The sequence below is a fragment of the Echiichthys vipera genome (assembly GCF_963691815.1).
Source record: "Echiichthys vipera genome assembly, chromosome: 2".
Lineage (NCBI taxonomy): Eukaryota > Metazoa > Chordata > Actinopteri > Perciformes > Trachinidae > Echiichthys > Echiichthys vipera.
This window is the reverse complement of record NC_139827.1, coordinates 30788249-30807938: the sequence shown is the minus strand read 5'-3', so window position 1 is coordinate 30807938 and position 19690 is coordinate 30788249. Positions and strand designations below refer to the sequence as shown.

At 41.4% G+C, this 19690-nt stretch overlaps 1 protein-coding gene across 2 annotated transcripts in view; it reads left to right on the top strand.

Moving 5' to 3' along the window:
- Window positions 1–19690, top strand: part of LOC310961884 (ras and Rab interactor 2-like) — a 48721-nt gene that overhangs the window by 13482 nt on the left and 15549 nt on the right. For both annotated transcript variants that reach the window (XM_083934175.1, XM_083934176.1), the window contains exons 2-7: window positions 4530–4665; window positions 12250–12344; window positions 12947–13145; window positions 13242–13356; window positions 17663–17735; window positions 18559–18650. In XM_083934175.1, the coding sequence (XP_083790301.1) occupies window positions 4597–4665; window positions 12250–12344; window positions 12947–13145; window positions 13242–13356; window positions 17663–17735; window positions 18559–18650 (643 nt within the window). In that variant the 5' untranslated portion in view covers window positions 4530–4596. The remainder of the gene's footprint in view (window positions 1–4529; window positions 4666–12249; window positions 12345–12946; window positions 13146–13241; window positions 13357–17662; window positions 17736–18558; window positions 18651–19690) is intronic.

Genomic DNA, 19690 nt, shown 5'->3' with positions numbered 1-19690 from the left:
ATGAAAATGCAAATGGCAGATCATTTAACACACTCTTATTTCAGTCTGGTTCTGGTCAACATTAGTTCAAAATATTTAAATTGCAATGAATGTCTGGTTATCATATTAAGACACAATATAGGCAAAATGCCTATATAGGCTATTATCATCCAAGGTGTCTACATGATTAAAAGAATAAAGTCCCTTTATGTTAACGTGAGATCACTGGATGTTATTTTACAGAGCAAACTAATGAAAAACAGAATGCACTGGACGTGTAACAGTGTTACTGCCGATGAAATAACTTATGTTTAGGCTGTTTCTTTGATGAAGGTGAGCCTCACTTACAGATAATAACTGTTTCAGAGGGAATCTGTATATTGTCTGAGATGAAACCTTTTGTCAGTCAAGTGTTCCATCAAGTGTTTGCATTTGCTGTTCTGTTACTGTGCGATACTCAAATGAAATTGCAGGACTGTTTTCCCTTGGGCGATTAATAAAATCTGCAGTGAGAGCACCGTGTCCTAACAGCACGCGGCACAAGCGAGAGTCAACGATAAAAAAAGTTTGGGTACATTGTTCTAGATTGTCCTAACTGGCCGCGAGCAGTAACGTAGTTGAACTTTAAGCTGGATTCATACCTCGGGATCCAGGCGAAATTTGTCCGTTTCAAACGATGTCTGCGGTGCTCCCCTTCATACATTCCGGTTTCAGTGTTGTTATGGATGTTACGCAATACATCCTCTAGAGGGCAGTGTCGTGTCGCAAATTACCAGCATCAACAATAATAAATAGCGAATTTTTTTCTTTGATCTTGCAGATGAGGGAGCTGGATTACGAAAGGCACTTCGAATACTTTAGGATGTCCGCCGCTACTTCTTCTTCGAGTTTTCTGGTGGCTGTCTGCCGCTACTTTCGATACATTGCTTTTTAGCTTTTTACATTTTTTTAAACAGTTACTACTCTGTTCTTTGTCGATTTTTGAGAATGGTTGGACTGACTCTATACTGCCACCTCGATTTCCGGGGGTATTGCTCCGTTCCGTCTGGAGCACTCCGGATTTGTAAGCTCAGAGGCGACGGACCCGCTGACAGACAAAACGGTCCGGGACCGGACAAAAGCGTCCATATCTGTATTTATCGTAGGGTGGGACTGGGCCTTTAAGCAGGATTCATACCTCTGGCTCCGGACGAAAATTGTCCATCCGCCCCAAACTTTGTCTGCAGTGCTCTCCTTCATACCTCCGTCCTGTTTCAGCGTTGTTATGGATGTTACACAACACATCCTCTAGAGGGCAGTGTCGCAAATTGACGACATCGACAATCACAAACATGGCGTCTGTAGAGGAGATGATTTTGCTGTTTGTCATCCGAAATCGGCAAAAAGGGCGCAAAAAGTGAACACGGCGGTAGGATGTGAGACCACTCAATGAAAACTGACACCTTCATGGCAAGTTTTTTATGTTTTTTTTTCTTTGGTTTTGCCGATGAGAGAGCTGGATGACGAAAGGCACTTCGAATACTTTAGGATGTCCACCGCTACTTCTTCTTCTTCTTCTTTGAGTTTTCTGGCGGCTGTCTGCCCGTTCTTGCGATGATTTGCTTTTTAGCTTTTTAAATGTCCAGTTACTACTCTCTTCTTCATCAATTTTCATGAATGCTTGGACTGACTCTATACAGCCCCCTGCACGAGACATTTACCTGTTAACTATGTGTGTGGACAGAGAGTATCATATTTTCTCTTCATTATATCATATTTATATAAATAAATATATATATATATATATAATTCAGCAGCAGCAAATCTGTTTATCCTATATGAACAGTGTGTCTCTGTGCTGCAGTGCCAGGGGGCTTTTCTGTTCTTCTATGAGGGAGGGGCGCATGCTCAGATGTGTCTTTCTTTACTTGCAGCTGATGCTCTTACTTACACACATGCACACGCACACACACACACACACTGTGCACTGTCTAAAGCACAAATTGTTACATGTGATTTCAGTGTTTTTCAGTGGGGGGTTTCAGGACATTCCCACAGTTGGTTTTGCCAAGTAGCGCTGCAAATCAAAGCTGCCCTGGTGAGAGTAGTGGTCACCTTGTTTCCTACAATACCCAGCATGCTCTCTGGTTCATCTGAGGCTGGGAGTTTTTTTGATTGTGGAAACATTGTTTACCTTACCGTCAGAGCTTTCATTGGCACAGTCACCAGTATCAGATCTTTTGCAAAATCAACAGCCGAAGGACAGCGAATCATCACCAACTGATTTCTTGGAAATGTCCCCAGGGGGAACATTTCTGTAAAGTTCATCTTTGATTTTTTCCCCTCATTTTCTCTCCGGCCCTCTGTGTCTGTGTCTCTCCCAATTTCGTGTGTTTGTGGAAATGAAACCATCATGCCAGACTATCAGTTACTACGAGACAGTCAGGAAACGAAAGTCTTTGTGTAGGTTTCTTTGACATTAGTGACTTTATTGGAGTCTGTTAGGGCTGTTGTTAGGGCTAACTAACAATTGTTTTCATTATGGATCAGTCTGTCATCTGTCATAACTGTTTCAATTTAGTAATTATTTAGTCTCAAAAATAGAGAAATATTTCCATCACAAATGTTTTCAAATTGTTTTTCCAGACAAACAGTACAAAACCAAATAACCAACAACATTCAAATTACAAACATTTGAGAAGCATGTTTAGTAAGAGTTATGCTTGAATAATGACTTCAGTGAATCATCAATAATTAGAATTATTGATTATGATTTTTAGTATCAACTAATTGGTTAACTGACAAATGTTTTATTTATACAATTTATTTTATAAGGCTTCAAACAGAGGGCAATGCACCAGAGTGTTACTTGTAATTCATTTTTGGACACTTGGGGGAAGTGTAACCAACTGTAAACATGACATTGACATATTACCTCATAACCTTGAGTATATCAACAACATCTAGTAGAGCAATATCTTCTGTCCAATATTCACTCTCTCTTCAGCTGCTAAATGTTCAACTTTCTTTCACCATGAGCTAGTGCTAATGTTTACTTTGTCTGTTTGTATGTCAGGCATTCAGTGGACATAACGTTTTTGCTGCTGCTGCTGGATAAAGATGGATGAAAACAGCTGTAATGAATCCAAACAGTAAAGTGGTGGGCCATAGAACCAAAACAGAGAGCTAAAAGAGTCTAGAAAGCTGCGTAGAGCTCAGGATATATTGGTGATATATTCTACAGGTGACCCCTTTCACATTACCAATGTCTCAAATGACTACATGTAATCGGATAATATTGAATAAAGCAGCTTTTGTTCTGTATACATTTGAATGGATTTCAGCTTTCTGGCACACGTTCATTTGCTGTCCGTTCTTTCTTTTTTCTGCACAAAGGTCACCCAGACACTGTTGTTTAGGGAGACGCATATGGAAGCCAATGTGTCATATATAGCTGAAGTTAAAATTTCACAATAATACACTTTGATTCAAATGACTATGGCTCCATTGCAAATGTGGCAGACATGACCCAATTATATTCTTTACTGTGCTTTATAGGGATCGACCAATATGGATTTTTTAAGGGCCGATGCTGATATCGATTTTTTTTCCATTAGCCTTAGCCGATGACCAATGCGGACTGCCGATTTTCTTGAGCTGATATTTGGTGCCGACAGTACTTTTGCTCCAGCAACACAGAGCTGCCTGTGGACGCCTGTCTGTAAATCATGCCGGGGAAAAAACTATCGGCCAACCTAGCAGCCCACATCGGCTGATACCGATACGCCAAAAAAATGCAAATGTCTATCACTAATGCTTTGTTAAACACTGACCACGGTGGACAGTTTGTAATTTTGCTAATGTTTCAATTTTGCTAAACAAAAACATTCCCTGTGTTTAGAAAAAGTTTCACATTCAATTGTCTCTGCACTCTTTGTCAGATTTCTTTTTGTTTCTTTCCTCCCCCTCATCCTCCAATGGTGGGGGGTGATGGCTTCCTTCCTGTGTGAGATGAAAGAGTGCAGGGACTGATGGGGTTTGGAGCATCTCCCTGAAAGGAGGGGAAGGGCTGCCTTACTAGTTGTAGCTTGGCTGGAGAGAAAGGGGGGAGACAGTGAGACAGAGAAGTGAAAAAAAAACAAAGAAAGTCTTTAAAAGAAACTTAAAAACCTTTGACTATGGTGGAAAAGAAGGCCAGCTGTGCTGAGGATAAGTTGGAAAAATAATTATGTGTGTATGAGGACATGGGAACAAAATCAAGGATAAAAGGAGGGTGAAATTTGAGAGGGAGGAAACAGAAGAGACAGGTAATGAGAGGACCGAGGTTCAGGCTGAGGATTGGAATGAGATAAAAAAGGATTGAGGCAATTATCTGTGATGAAGGGGTGAGGGAAAAGGGGAACAAAGAGAGCAGGAAAAGGAGAGAATGAGGCGAATGTGTAAGGAGCTAGAAGAGACGGGTGGTGGGGTGTCACACCATCTTCATTATACTGGCTGTGGCCAAAGCAGGAATTTCCTCTGGTTGCACCACAGCTGAAGTGTCTGGACTGAAGTGTATTTTTGATCCACAGAGATCCAGACCCTGCAGACGCTGTCCCAGACGTAAGAGTTACCCAATACTGTGGACAGGAAGACAACATGGCCTCCAGGTCACCGCCTGGGAATCCCTCTAGCGGCCTCACGGACAGGAGCGGGAGCTTCTTTAAGGTGAGAGACTGAGACATCACTTCCTGTGTACCAAATGTGTTTTGTAGAAAAGCTGTCACAACACTTAGTGTTAAGAACAGGAAAAAACTCACAAATGTTGAATCACTAGCATTATTCTCCCCCACAAAACAAAAACCTAGTAACTCTGGTCAAATTCAGATTCTGTCGTTTGGCCACTTTGCCAAATTGGCTTCAAAGTCTGGGAAACTTTCTGATAGCCTGGAGCTGACTTTTATTCTCTTTTTGTTCGTTCTGTTGCTTCATTCTAACTTCTGTGAAGTTGTGCCCTCTAGAATGACGGTACTTTCGATTGTTTTTGTGTTTATTTTTCGTGCTATTTTTATCAATGCCGCTTCCACCGGGACACACTGTCTTTGTTTACTCCGGAGAACAGCTGACCGCCCTAATGCCGGCTGGCATAGCGGCCAGACCAGCTAATATTCCACCAGGGATGCAGAGGTGGGAAGTGACGTCGGCGCAATAGAGGAGGGTCGAGACGGGACGGGCTTATGGAGAGGAGAAGATTTAAGCCTGTGTCTCCCCTCTGTTGTTATGGGAAATGTACGGCCTCTGTACAACAAAATGGAAGAACTAATAGTGCTAACGCGGAGCCACCCGGTGTAACGTGAGTACAGTCTGATGTGGTTCACAGAGACATGGCTGCACAGGGACATTACGGACCAGAACGTCTCCATGGATGGCTTCCACACCATTCGGGCGTACCGGGACTGCACCGAGAGCAGTAAGCGGAAAGGAGGGAGGCTTGACGTTCTAGTGCGACAGCAGATGGTGTGATCCTGGTCATATCACCGCTAAAGAACAGTTCTGTAGCCCGAATGTTGAACTGCTGGCCGTTGGACTCCGTTCATACCATCTGCCCAGAGAGATCCCACATGTTATCACCGTTGTTCTGTACATCTCTCCCTCTGCTAACCCGACATCTTCCTGCAGCATCATACACACCACAATCTCCAGAGTCCAGACTCCTCATAGACTACATCAATTTTTGTGTGCACTGCAATGTCCAAGCTCGGACCGTACCCTGTTACGCCAACAATAAACCTTGGATCACCAAGGACATTAAGGCCATCCTGAACAAAAAGAAGAAAGCGCTCAGAGATGGTAACCGTGATGAGGTGAGGAGCGTGCAAGGGGTACTCAAACTTAAAATTAAGGAGGCTAAAGACAATTATAGGAGAAAACTGGAGAATAAACACCAGGGAAACAACATGAGGGATGTGTGGAGTGGCATGAGAACCATCACCGGGTTCCAGAAGACTGGTAGCACAGGGTTGGAGGACTGTGTGGACCAGGCCAATATACTAAACCTATTTTACAATAGGTTTGATACTCAACTACTGCCACTTTACCTCCCCCCACTCCTCCTCCTTACAGACCCCTTGACTGCCCCTCACCACCTCACTTCATACCTACCTATTCCACCCCTCCCCCGTGCTCTACATCATTTCCTCCACAACCACGACCTCAGCCCCCCCCCCCAACAGACACTTCTACAGTGTCCTTCATGCCTGACCTGGTGAGAAGACAGTTGACGAGACTCCACTCTGGCAAAGCTGCAGGCCCCGATGGTGTATTTCCCAGGGTGCTGCGCCTGCGCCTCCAGAGGGTCCCTGTGCTGTGGAAGATGCCCTGCCTCGTGCGTGTGCCAAAGATGCCGCATCCCAGTGGCCCTCAGGACTACAGACCAGTGGCCCTTACGTCCCACATCATGAAGACCATGGAGAGACTCGTCCTGGAGCAGCTAAGGCCTATGGTCAGGCCCTTCACTACAAATGCAAGCCCCACCTGGGAGTTGAGGACTGCCTCATCTACCTGCTGAACAGAGTCTACAGTCATCTGGACAAGCCTGCGAGCACTGTGAGAGTCATGTACTTTGACTTCTCCAGTGCATTCAACACCATCAGTCCGGCTCTACTGGGTGAGAAGATAGTGAAGTGATAAGACCCCCATCGTGTCCTGGATTGTGGATTACCTGATGGGCAGACCACATAAATACAACTTCTATTTTTTTTTTAATGCTTTTTGTGACTCTTGGGGCTTTTATGAGTTGTTCGGTTAAACTCAAATGTTTGCAATTAAACAAACTAAAATATTTTACTGTCGGCACCTTTTAATTACAAAAATGACAGTCAGGGGTCTTCGTCCCTCAGGAACCATTTCTTATGCATTCATATGAGAATTGATGGATTTATGCGCTTTGGACTATTTGTTCAACTTGAGTGTTAATCCTTGCTTTAAATTCTCTCATTATTAGTCCTGCCTGAACACTTTTCTGCATATATTTAGGAAAAGTAATATAGTATTGATTGATGAAACAAAAGTGGAGTTGCCTTTCAGCAGTTTTCCTTCTCCTTTTGCCATATATTGAAGTTGAGTGCTGGGAGTGAAAAATGCCAGCTGCACTTGTTGGCAGCCAGACACACACACACACACACACACACACACACACACACACACACACACACACACACACAGGAGTAATACAACTCTCCTCTCTCTCTCTCTCTCTCTCTCTCTCTCTCTCTCTGTCTCTCTCTCTCTCTCTCTCTCTCTCTCTCTCTCTCTCTCTCTCTCTCTCTCTCTCTCTCTCAGCATATCTACCCCTTCATCCCTGTCTCTTCCATTTCATTTTTGTCTCTTTTTTTTCTTTCTCTTCTGCGATCACTCAATACACGTCCACACATATTGTCCTCCCTGCTGCTCAACATACCTTGCTCGCACAAAAAAAGACAGTAACCAGCACTTTCACTTTCATGCAGTCTCTGATGTCACATTCTTGTTTCATTAAAACACTCTGTTCCCCTATTGATGGAAAAATGTCAAGTTCTGTGGAAATAATGAGCTAAATCTGTTTCCTCATTCATGTCCTGCAAGGGACAAATAATGCATACATGCATAGTCTGTGAGAGTCTGTGTATGAGCCCTACTCACTGTTGCCCTGCTATCTTTTATAATTTCTTTCATCTGTGCTGTACATAATCGATAATTGATCACACAGTCACGATTTGGGCCACAATTAAATGAACATGATCGACGGTGATATCTAAATGCTCGGCTCAAAGAATCTGTGCAGCAACAGCCTGTGAAGAACTTTCATTAACGTTGCATCTGCAGTCCAGAGTAGAAGAGTACAATACAACAGAGAGCAGATTGGCAAAATTAAAATCAAACATCTGGAGTTAGTCCCTTTGGATACAATTTTATTTATATCTATCTCTTAGGACTTAGGAGATGCACTGCATTCAGTTGAAGGGGAACCTTATTTTACATCTATTTTGAGTCAGTTTTGTAACTGACTAGTCTTTATGGAATAACCACATAGTAAAGCTCTTTATCAGGTATACTCCTGTGTGAATTCAATATTTGACAAATGAAAAGTACTCAATATTTTCTCATTTTATAAAGAGCTTTAGTGCAAATAAATAATAATTATGATTATCATTTGGTCCATAATCAGCAGCCCTAACACTCCACGGCTCCACTAGCAGATAAACACAAAGCATCCCAGCTCCTGCAGGCTCCAGTAACAACTTTTCTAATTTTACTTAAATGACAATACATCATGTTATTTCACTGCTGCTATAAATCCAAAAAGTCTAAACATGTATTTGTTCTGCTGCATGGTTAACCTCACATCGTGGAAATCAGATAGGTTGCTATGTTTTCAAAAATAATACCTGATGTTGAGCCGCACATGATTTGCAAGTTAACATCACAATTACGCCATGAAGAATTGGATTTACTGCATTCAACTGCACATAAAGAAACAAATAAATATAAGTCAGCTGAGACAGTGCCCTTAAAAGACCATAAAATCAGGCTTGATCCTTACAAAAACAAATATGTGTAACAGAAAATGTTGGAAAGCTAAAACTTAACCTAAAATACATTAAACTGCCCTTTTTTTCCTCTGCATTTTCAGACTTAAGAATCCTTAAATAACAGCCGACTCTTCATTTTCTGTCTGTCTCTTCCTTAGGATTACCTGGATTACAAAAGCACACAGAAGTAAATGTTATTATATACACATACGTGAAGCAGCTACAGCCTTGTTTATTGCACACCTCATCAATGTAATCTCATTTTACTCTGTAAAATCTTGGCAAGCAAGAGACCTAAACCTTGTGATGCAAGCTGTGTCTCAGTAGAAGTTTACAGCTTTCACCTGGCTGCATCTTCCTGCGGCTCAAATTCAGTGTTTTGCACGGATGAATAAACAAAAACCCACTTTCACAGCTTAAAAAAGACAGAGTTGGACTAGGAAACAAACAGTGAAAGCCGTCTGACTTTTAATTTCCTTTGGCGTTTTTTCCATCCTTATAAGCTTGTGAATGTGTCTGTGTCAAAACCAAACACATATTTTCCCACTGACTCCATCCATGGCTTTAACAGCAGTCCATGCAGAGAATCACTTACCTCTTCGCACGCACACAGGCACGCACACAGGCACGCACACAGGCACGCACACAGGCACGCACACACACGCACACACACACACGCACACACACGTGCACACACACACACACGCACGTATACACAGAATTTTAACGGAGCTGAGTAAATAAACCCTCCGGTGTGTGTCTATGCAGAGATCTGCCTCTGCGCTTCAGTCTGTCTAACTCTGCATCCTTTTCTCATGCAGAGTGAATGGAATCAATAAAGAGTGGAAATTTAGATGAAGTGGAGAGGTGAAGCAAAGATTTTTGTTGTTGAGTGCTTTCCTGGATCGTCGTTTCCCTCTTAAAGTCATCAGTGTGAAATAAAGCCTGCGCCAGTATTGGAGCTCCGCAAGGCACTCTTCCCAGAGCCACTCACTCAGCAACTCTCATATTCATTGACCTTCATTTTACAGGAATTCCCCATGTCTTCTGCGCTGGCTCTATCCCCCCATTTTCATTCATATAATTCCATGCCCATCTCTTAACAGAAGATAATCTTTCTACTTCTTTCAACGGCCAGATCCAAGCTGGGGGAGGCAGAAAACTGGAAACAAAGCTGTTAGCTGAAGTTAGCAGAAGGCTGAAACAAACGAGCCGTTTTCTGATATTAACTCCAGTTTCACAAATGTAACACGCAACAGATGATTGTCAGATGCATTCTCACTTACACATGGATTACACCACGCTCACAGAGTGTTAATTTAGTTGTAAGCTCTTGCCGTTCCTTGAATTTGACTATTTTGGCGTTGGTCCTTATTGACAGAAGGTCCTGAATCTTATAGTCCTTCCAGTGACATTTTTGTTGCCATCTTTGTGTATATCACCCTTCTTCTTCACCCTCGGATGATAGTAGTGCATGTTATTTTCAGATTTCTGTCCCTTTCGTCAAATTATTATAATGAGTAGTTGCCACTTTTGCCTGATTGGTTATGCCACTTTGCCGGTGTCCCTAAATTGACTAATGGCCCATCTGTATGAATTTCTGTATCTACATGAGCACTGTAAAAACTGTAGTTCTACAGTTGTAAGTTTTATAATCAAATCGACACTTTGTAACCCAGAAATAATCTCTGAAAACAGCTAGGGAATCTTTGTAGTTGAAAATGACACTTTGCTGTGTGAGAGTGCTGCTCTGTTGTCTGGACCCCCTTTTTCAACGGGGTTCAAGTTGAGCATCCCAGTCAGTGATTGAACTGTGTCGTTTTTTTATTGCTGCAGTAACACAAGAGCTAACTAAGTTTTGATCTGACACAAAGCTGGGGTAGTCTGAGGCTTTAAAAGAGCTGGCTCCGCTAAGTCCGGCGAGGGGGGGTGAGAGGGGCCTGTGGTGACTGTGGTCTGGCCTGGGGGCCCAGCCGGTGGAGGAAAGTTTGGAAAAGGATGCCTCCTACTGGTTGAAATGTACAGAAGCATTGCTTCAGGTGCAGAAACTTATCATTTAAAGTAGTTTTTCTGTTTAATGATTGGTGTTTGCGCTATATGGTGGAGTTTACCACACAAAGACATCCCTGATGATATGACACAGATTTTCCATGTAGAGTTGTGGTACTTACATACTTTCCCTTGATAATCTCAAATTTCTGTTGTTCATTATATTGTGCTCTGTGGTTAGATGCAACGACATAATACTTACATAAGCTTATGGAAGCCATCTTGTTTGCAGTGTTTGACCCAGCTCATCCGAGGGAAGAATCCGAATTTCAACATCTGCTGAGACATGTTTGAGGAGCGCTCTAAAATGTGGAATGTGGGAATGTGGAAAAGAAGAACAACAACATCATGAGAGCAAGAAGCTGCAACTACTGAGCAGTTTTTCAGCTCTATTTTTAAAGGGTCCTTTTTGAGTATTGTTATAGCTTTCATTATTCTAACTAAACTGGGAATGAGGAGTTTGTGGGGGGGTTGAAAAGGACAGGTGCGCACAGGTATTCAAAAAAATGAATTGTAGTTTATATATATATATATATATATATATATCACCCGCTAATTTGGCCCACTTATGAACACGGTCAGCAGTGCCAGCAGCGGGAGGGGGGTGACACAACCAACAGAGACAATTAAATATAAAACTGAGTTTCTTCACAAAGAATCATGCAATGGCCACTTTAAATCCTGTGTTTACCAGAGATTTCCTCATAGGTTTCAGCACGAAAAAACGCATAGAAAAAGACCAATTGAAATCTCAGTCAATTCAAACTAAACTGACCTGAGAGGTCGAAAAATCTAATAAGTCACAGGCATGATACACATCTTTCTATTTTTCGATTCAGTGTGACTTACACTTCCAGAGGAACCCATTATCTCCATTACGTCCATTGCAAATAGACATCCATAAATCCCCTTAGAAATAAGATAAAAAGATGCTTCTTGTAACTCTATTACTTTCCTGATGATCATCACGTTACTCTTCCGTATTAAAGATATCCAGTGATAGTTATCTGTACAACCATGTGTACACTGCAAACAGCAACTTCTAATAGCTAATTTGTCATACTTTAATTGGTGTCAATGGTGCTCAAGTTGTAGTTCACAGCTAACTGACTCCATGGCAACATTTTACTTCCTGTTCATGTGCTCCTTTTATTCTAAAAACAGATACAAATTTCAGAGTGATCGGGCAGCCAAGCACAAGTTTTTTGGCGTGCTTTGTGAGGTTGGTATTAGGGATTGTCAAACCCATTCCATGTCTGGGTCAATCTTATTTGAATCCGGAAATAGCTGTGGGCTAATACTGAATACAGTGCAAAGTTGTGTCTTGTTGCTGTGACTATTGTAGAAATTGTATTCTCAGCTGGGACACATTAGGCAGAGTTATGTGAGCGTCTCTGCAGCATGACACAATTTTTCGTCTCTCTCTGGATGTTGCTGCTGTTCATTTCTTGACAATGCTTTGGCTCCATGTTTCCTGCCTGTATAGGAAATGAGGTCCACACACAGGAAAATGACAAACCATTATCCTGCCCTTTGTTATCGTGTGACAAGTACAGTCCCTCTGTCCCCCAGTTTCTTGCTTTCTAATTTATTTTTGAGCAATGCTGTCAGTTTCGTTTACTGCTGTTCCCCCTCCTCTTCTCCTTCTTATATTCCCTTGACAGTCAGAGCCTCTTATTGTGTCTTTCTCCAGCTGATTGACACATTTGCGCTGGAGATTGGGGAGCTAAAGAGAGAGATGGTCCAGACCTCTCCAGCAGTTGACAAGGAGCCAATGGATCTACAAGGGTAAGACTGCTTTCCACACATCTACGTAATCTCAGGGCTGTAGTTAAGACCAGCTTAAGCGAGTCTAAATCACGTCCAAGACCAGATCCAAAGTCAAGACCAAGTCCAAAGGTAGTCCAGAGCAAATCGAGTCCTGTTCAAGACCATAATAGGCAATAATTCATTTCTAATGCTAATATGGTGATTAAGGAGTTAGGATGGATCTATAAACAAGATTGATCTATTTTATAACATCAAACAACTGATTGTGAATCAGCAACCAAGAACAACTTCAGTTCAAGTTTTATTTCTCAATAGCCAAGTCCAAGAGCGTCCCAAATCCAGCAAGGCACAGGACCAAGACAAGTGCAGACCGACTCAGCCCTGAGTACAGCCCTGTCTTATCTTCAACACATTCATCAACCTGACTAGTATCTCTAGAAATGTTTTCTTGATGAACCACATCATGTATTGCCATCAGCTTGTTCTGCACTATTTTTGGTTCAGTTAAATCTGATTTCCTTCAACCGTGTTTCTAAATGGCTCTTCACATTGCTGCTTCTTGTCACCAGCAGATGGAGTAAGTGTTTCATTCTCTGTCTCCCTCTGCATTTCTCTGCCAGGCTGGAGAGTGAAGTGAGTGGTGTTTACCTGCAGTCCCTCCACTGTGGGGGGATGGGAGGTGAAAGGGATTCTGGATACGACTCCTTGCGAAGGAGGATGAGCGTTTTGGACAGGCTGACTCAAACCCACCCGGTGTGGTTGCTGCTGGCTATCAGTGAGGAGGAGGCCAGCTGCATACTGCTCAAACAGCCACCTGGGGTGAGGGGTGACCATCCTGGGATACAAATGTTAATGCGTCTTGTTATATTATCAAATATTGTATTCAATTTCATGACTTCTGATTCCATGATGCAGGTGTTCCTGGTCAGGAAGTCAGCCGCTCTGCAGAGGAAGGTTCTGTCTGTGCGTCTGAAAGAGGATCAGTCGGGAACCCCCATTAGCCACTTCCCTGTCAGAGAGAGCCAGTACAGTAAGCAACATGTTTGTTTTAACTGACTGTACTTGGACTTAATGCACGTAGAGGTGTCCATTATCAAGAATGAATAGACAGAACCATCCAACATGCAGTGGAGGATGATTGCCTCTGCCAGATTCCATTAAAGTGAAATTCTGGTGTAAAATCATCCCAGGTTCTTTTTAGGCAAATACACTCATCAAATAAGCCATCGAGACAATTTTTTTCATGTACAAACTACTAATGGAGAAATCCGGGTTAGACGCTAACAGTCGCTAACAGCCATATGCGGCCAACACGGTTTAGCTTGGGGCAGCAAGTTGAACACTTTAAAACAGCTTTTTAACCACTAATACTGCTCCAAAAAACACCAAACCTCTGCAGTAGCATGATAAGAGTCCTTACACATTAACCGAAGCACCAACAACATAGTTAGAGAGCCCAGAGTTTATTAAAAGAGTCTTTTGAAACTTACCTACTGGCTTTCATTTTTGTTTCGCAGCCGGGAAAGATACAAACACGACCCATTCTGTCTCTCTTCACTTCAACTCGCAGGCTAGTCGTCTTTTACCCGTGCCTGCACTCACTGTGCGTCTTCCGGCAACACACGACCCCCGCCCCTTGCCCCATGTCCCCCGCCCTCTGAGATCCCGCGTGGCGTTTCGGTGCTGCGGGAAAGATGCTGTGGGACTTTTCCAAACCTTTTAGCATATATTATTAACTTATATTTCACCAAACTGCCACAAACCCCAATGTTTACGTGTTTTGCTGGAATAAATCATCAATGGGCTCCTTACTTTTGGATTGTATTTTGGTAATTGACTCGAATGGACTTTACTATAAGAGCAGCTGGTACAGGGGCCAGTTGGTTAGTCTCACAAAACAGTCTTTTAATAAACTCTGTGTTCATGAATTACGTTGTTGGTGTTTCGGTTAATGTGCCAGGTCTCTTATCATGCTGCTGCAGAGGTTGGGTGTTATTAGGAGCAGTATTAATCGTTAAAAAATAATTTTTAATGCGTTGAACTTGCCGCTCCGAGCTAAGTCAGTTGCCAAAGAAAAAATAAATTAAGTCCATTAATTCATATTTTCATGAGTATGCGTGCGTATTTTTTGCAGAGTTTGACTAATACTTGGAACAGTCATTCCCATCTCATAAAGTGTTTTATGAAATGTCATGGATGCACCTTAGATATGACTTGGCAACAGGATTTTTTTCTAGTCTGCTCAGCTCCTAAAACCACAGTTATGAGCCATAAAGCTAAAGCTAACGTTACGCTAGCAAGATTCAAAGTCAATAACAATGTGTACGGTTGAGAAACTATTAATATAATTTGACAGTATGTTTAACAACAAGACAAGTTAGCTGTCTAGTCATGTCATTGTCCCCAAATTAGTATCAAGATTATAAAGAAAAAAATATGTCAGGCTAGGCTACTGTCGGCCAGCAGCCTGAAGCAACGATTTGAACAGCGAATGTGATGTGAGATGATCGCTGTGATACAAAGTTCAGAGAAGCAGTGCTACTGACTTGTTGTGTTAAAGTGTACATCCTGTGGTGTTCAGAGGATGAGGCACTAAAGAACCACAGTCAGTGCTGGACATAACTATGTTGCTAATAAACTGTAAAGCAAGGCGCTTTCATTTAGAACGTTAAACAGACACTTTCACTGGAAGTACTTAGTGTGTGTCCTATAACATATTTGATCACATAATGGATACCCTGCAGCCAATCAGAATCAAGTATTCACCCAGACTACGGTAAACAATTCTCAGATAATTTTAAAATCACAATATGTTCAATAAGCAACAGTTTAATTAACCATGCTTTTTTTTGTAAAGGTAAATAAATTATGTTGACTCAGACGTTGTAATAAGAAGTTGTTTTAATACAGAGTTCACATTGTGGTCTTTCAGTGTCCTTTGGTCCCCTGATTATGTCTCGGTCAACTACAACCACCTCTGCAATCACATGTAGAGTTCTCATTTCCTGTCAGCCTCTGCGTATTGTGTACAAAGATAAACCCAAACGTAAAGGAGAAATGAGAGTGTGACCGGAACATGGTCAGTTTGGCTCAATTGCGTGCGTGTGCGTGTGTGTGTGTGTGTGTGTGTGTGTGTGTGCGTGTGTGTGTGTGTGTGCGTGCGTGCGTATGTGTGTGTATCAAAACATGTTGACTTTTAGGGAGTCCTACTACCAATTTTCTGACTTGATTGCCAGTTCATTGCTTGCTTTTCTGACTTTACTTTACGTAGGAAACGTTTGCTGAGTGCATTTATCTTCAGTAAGTGTCTGTAGCCAACTGTGACTTCACAACATTTGGTCATGGTCGCCTTTGTTTGCAGTGCCTTACGGGTGACATTGAACAGGTAACATACCGTAGCTAGCTGTGTGTGATCTTATTATACGGAAACAAATAATGTCATTTAATTTGTAACTGAGCATGTAAGCTTGCTCATTAGTCCTACATTGTGCTGTGCTGCAGTATTAGGAATTAGTCATGGAGCTGTGACAGTGCCAAAGTGTGATGACATACCAGCTGTGGATTTTCCCTGCTGAAATGACAGCACACATGGGAGGGAGGGGAGTGCATTTGGCCTGGTTTGGCCTTTAGTTGTGGGTCAGCTGCTCTCCAGTTGGTCTGGAGTTAGCCTTGTGCATGGACTGTTTGAATTTAACGTTTAAGAAAGGATCTTATATAAAAATACAGATCATCACTCCTTTAAGTCACCTTGCTCATTAACAAGCAGACAAAACGGTGCCTTAATATTACATTTTGAAAAGTAAAAGCTATCTGTATGTAGAAAAAAAGAGCTGAAAGAATGCTGCAAATTCATATCAGATAACCTAGAAGTCTCAGATTAGCCCGCTTCAAAGAAAGGAGCGGATACTTGTACTCTGAAGAGCGGTCTGTACGTGAACGTTTCTCGACAATCCATCCAGTATTTGAGATATTTTAGTCTGGATCAGAGTGAAGGACAAACCAACCAACACTGCCATCCCAAAATGGTTGATGTTAGATTACACCCACAAAATGACAACACGGGAATGATGACCTGAAATTACGAGTTACTATGAGTTATAAGCTTATAAGCAGCAAGATTAATACATTCTGGCTTACCAGATGTACAGAGAGGGTATACCTGACCCCTTTACATTATTTCCCCTATCTGTTTTTCAAGTGCACTGTTACATCCGGGGCTTGTCTGTCTGTGGAGACATTCCCTCCCTAGATGTAAAGAAGCTGTCATAGTAGTGACGCTGATGACTGAGGTGTCTGTCGGCCCAGATTGTCACTAATAATTATGCTAGGTGATACAAACGTTGTGTCCAGAAGGGCCGGAAGCCAGAAATATTGCCAAATACATGTGCCCCGCCTCCAGTGCAATATAGCGCCACCCCTAGTAGCTTTCCCAACCACGCAACTGCAAATTGAAGTCATGAAGTTATATTGGGAATTAACTACATCCATTAAACAACTACATCTGATCTGGCTCGTCAAGGTCTAGCCCCAGAATACATCACAGACATGCTTGACCCCATAGGAGCCTGTTCTTAGCCTTAGATCCGCGGGCCGGTCTCTTTTAACTGTTCCAAGGCCGACGCTCAAAACCAGAGGTAACCGTTCCTACTCCGTCAGAGCACCTCAGCTTTGGAACGACCTGCCCGCAGAGATAAGGCTCGCTGAATCAGGTTCCTCTTTTAAGTTACTTGGTAAAACTCATTTTTATAGACCTGCCTTTTTGTGATGTCATCCTTTTGTCTTTTATCGTCTTCTATTGTCTCTTGATTTTTTTATCTTTCTTTGAAAGCACCTTAGGCTAATAATAACTCTCCTTTGTTTATTAATGATACCCCTTTTTTCTATACAATGATGTGTAAATATGGTTATGTTGTACCCTTCTGGATCTCACTATTATTATTATTTATTTTTATTATTTTATTATTTTATTTTTTTTACACTGTATACATATGTTTATTTTGATTTGCGCCGTCAAAGCACTTTGTCAACTGCTGTTTTAAAGGTGCTATACAAATAATGTTATTATTATTATTAATATTATTATTATTATTATTATTATTATCATTATCTGTGAACGAAGGCATTGCAAGTTTAGTTGTGCAGTGCATTTAAACAAGGTAATAAAAAGTGTTTTGCATTAAACAATAAAAAGATTGAAAAAGAAAGACATGTACAATTACATTTAAATAAAATAATTAAGAAAAATATAAACAAGGAATTGATAATGACACAAAACAAGCATATATCCAATGCAACCTGAAGCTAATTCAGTCTGTACACATTTGCTTTGTTTGCAGCCTTTTCTCTTGAGGAATCTGGGATCAGCTTTGCAGATCTGTTCCGCCTGGTGGCTTTCTACTGTATCAGCAGGTAACACGGAGCATTTTTTTTTCAGTCCATCCATCCATCCATCACTTCCTCAGCTTCTCTGTGTTTTGTTGTTTGATGAGAGGGTGATCCCAGGGGCAAATTCCATGGATGAAAATAATGTAATGTTGAGTAGGCACTCAGCTCTCAATACCCAGAGCTCTCACTTCTCGTTTTAGCTTGTGCCAGCCTGTGAGACGCAGACAGACACAGGACTTAAAACAGCAGACACAGGAAATAGTGCTGCGAGTAGTATACACCACAACATTGGATTCAACGCAAATCAAACAGGCCCGCTAAATTTTACAAATGCAGATGATATTTTTTTAATTAAATACATTCTCAATCCCAACACGTCACATTTTGTATATTATATCTCCAGTGCTTCATATCAATTGCTTTGTAATGTAGGCAAAGTGGTGTCAGCATGTTTATATTAGTGATGATTAAAAGTGTTTTCACTTCTTTATATGCCAGTGTGTGATTACGGCATCATCCCGTTTGTTAGAGCATGTCATTGTCAAATGAGGTCAATGTGTATGATAACCCTTACCATAAAGCAGTATTGATGACACAGAATCACTGAATTATTATTGTCATAATAACAATAAAATGAATTGGTGTCATATCTGAATTCATGCCGGCAAATTCATCTGACAACTGCAGCTCTGTCCTTGCTTCATGTTCGAGTCCTTTCATGTACATTACCAGTCAAAAGTCAAAACACCATTCAAGTGAATGAGAAACGTGTCAAACTTTTGGCTGGTACTGTATTTGTAATGTTTTGATTTTCTGTCATGTTAATGCCTGTTCATCTCTCACTTAGGGATGTCTTGCCCTTCACACTCAAACTCCCAGAGGCCATTGCATCTGCTAAGACTCAGAAAGAACTGGAGGAGGTGGCTCAGCTTGGAGCAGGTAGCCTCATTTATTATTTCGTTCTTTGAAGTTCTGCACTATTCAGGAACTCTGTTTCAGTGGAATTCAAATGATGCTATTCAAAACGAATTCCAATAGTTTGACTCATTCATTTATTAATGCAGTTATTCAAGTTGAGCGATTTAAATTAAAATATAAATGGATCAAATTCAGATTCTAGTGCCATCATTTAGGCAGCCATTTACACTAAAACTAATTAATTAAACTAAACTAATTTTCTTTTGTCAACCTTTAACAACTGGTATAACATTTTGGGAATTTAGTTGAAAAGATCACCTATGAAGCTCTAATTTACTCATTTTATTTTATGAAGTTAGTAAATACTCAAAAATAAATATATATAACAATTTGCGGTTAAAGGGAGAGTAAAGTGCCGTGACTATTTCTTTGCAAACAACTGCTGGGTGCACTAACCTCCTGGAGTCTTATTACAGTGCAGTTGCCAGCTTTGGTACCAGTGTTTTTGTGCAAAGGCCATGGACTGGACGACGCGTCTCCTCTTCCTCCCACTGTACCAAAGTGGTCGTGAGTCAATCGTGACATTTTCATCCCACAGCAAATAACTAATAAAAAACAAAAATATAAACACTTAAACAAACAGCCTTATAAAAAAAAAAAAAAAACATTGACAGAACCCATCTGGGATAAAAAAAAATGCATGTGATTTTTTTTTTTGGTTCTCATGTCCCATCTGTTGACATGGAGGGGGTGGGATTTCGATAAATGCTGCAAACAGCCACCAGGGGGCGATCAAATTGTTTTGGCCTCACTTTCAAAGAGCTGTCAAGCCGTCCATCTGTGTATATATAGTCTGTACAGACACCTATACTAAAACATGCCATTTTCTGGCAACGCTATGAGAGACATTGACAAGAGGTGTTGGGCACTTTGATAAACTGTTTCTCATCAAAAAAAATTTAAATGGGATACAACTTGTCAATTAGTATGCTTCAGGGGTGTTGGTGAAAGGATTTTTTAAATTTTACTTTAGAGAGAGCTGTGCTAGGCGTTTCCCTGTT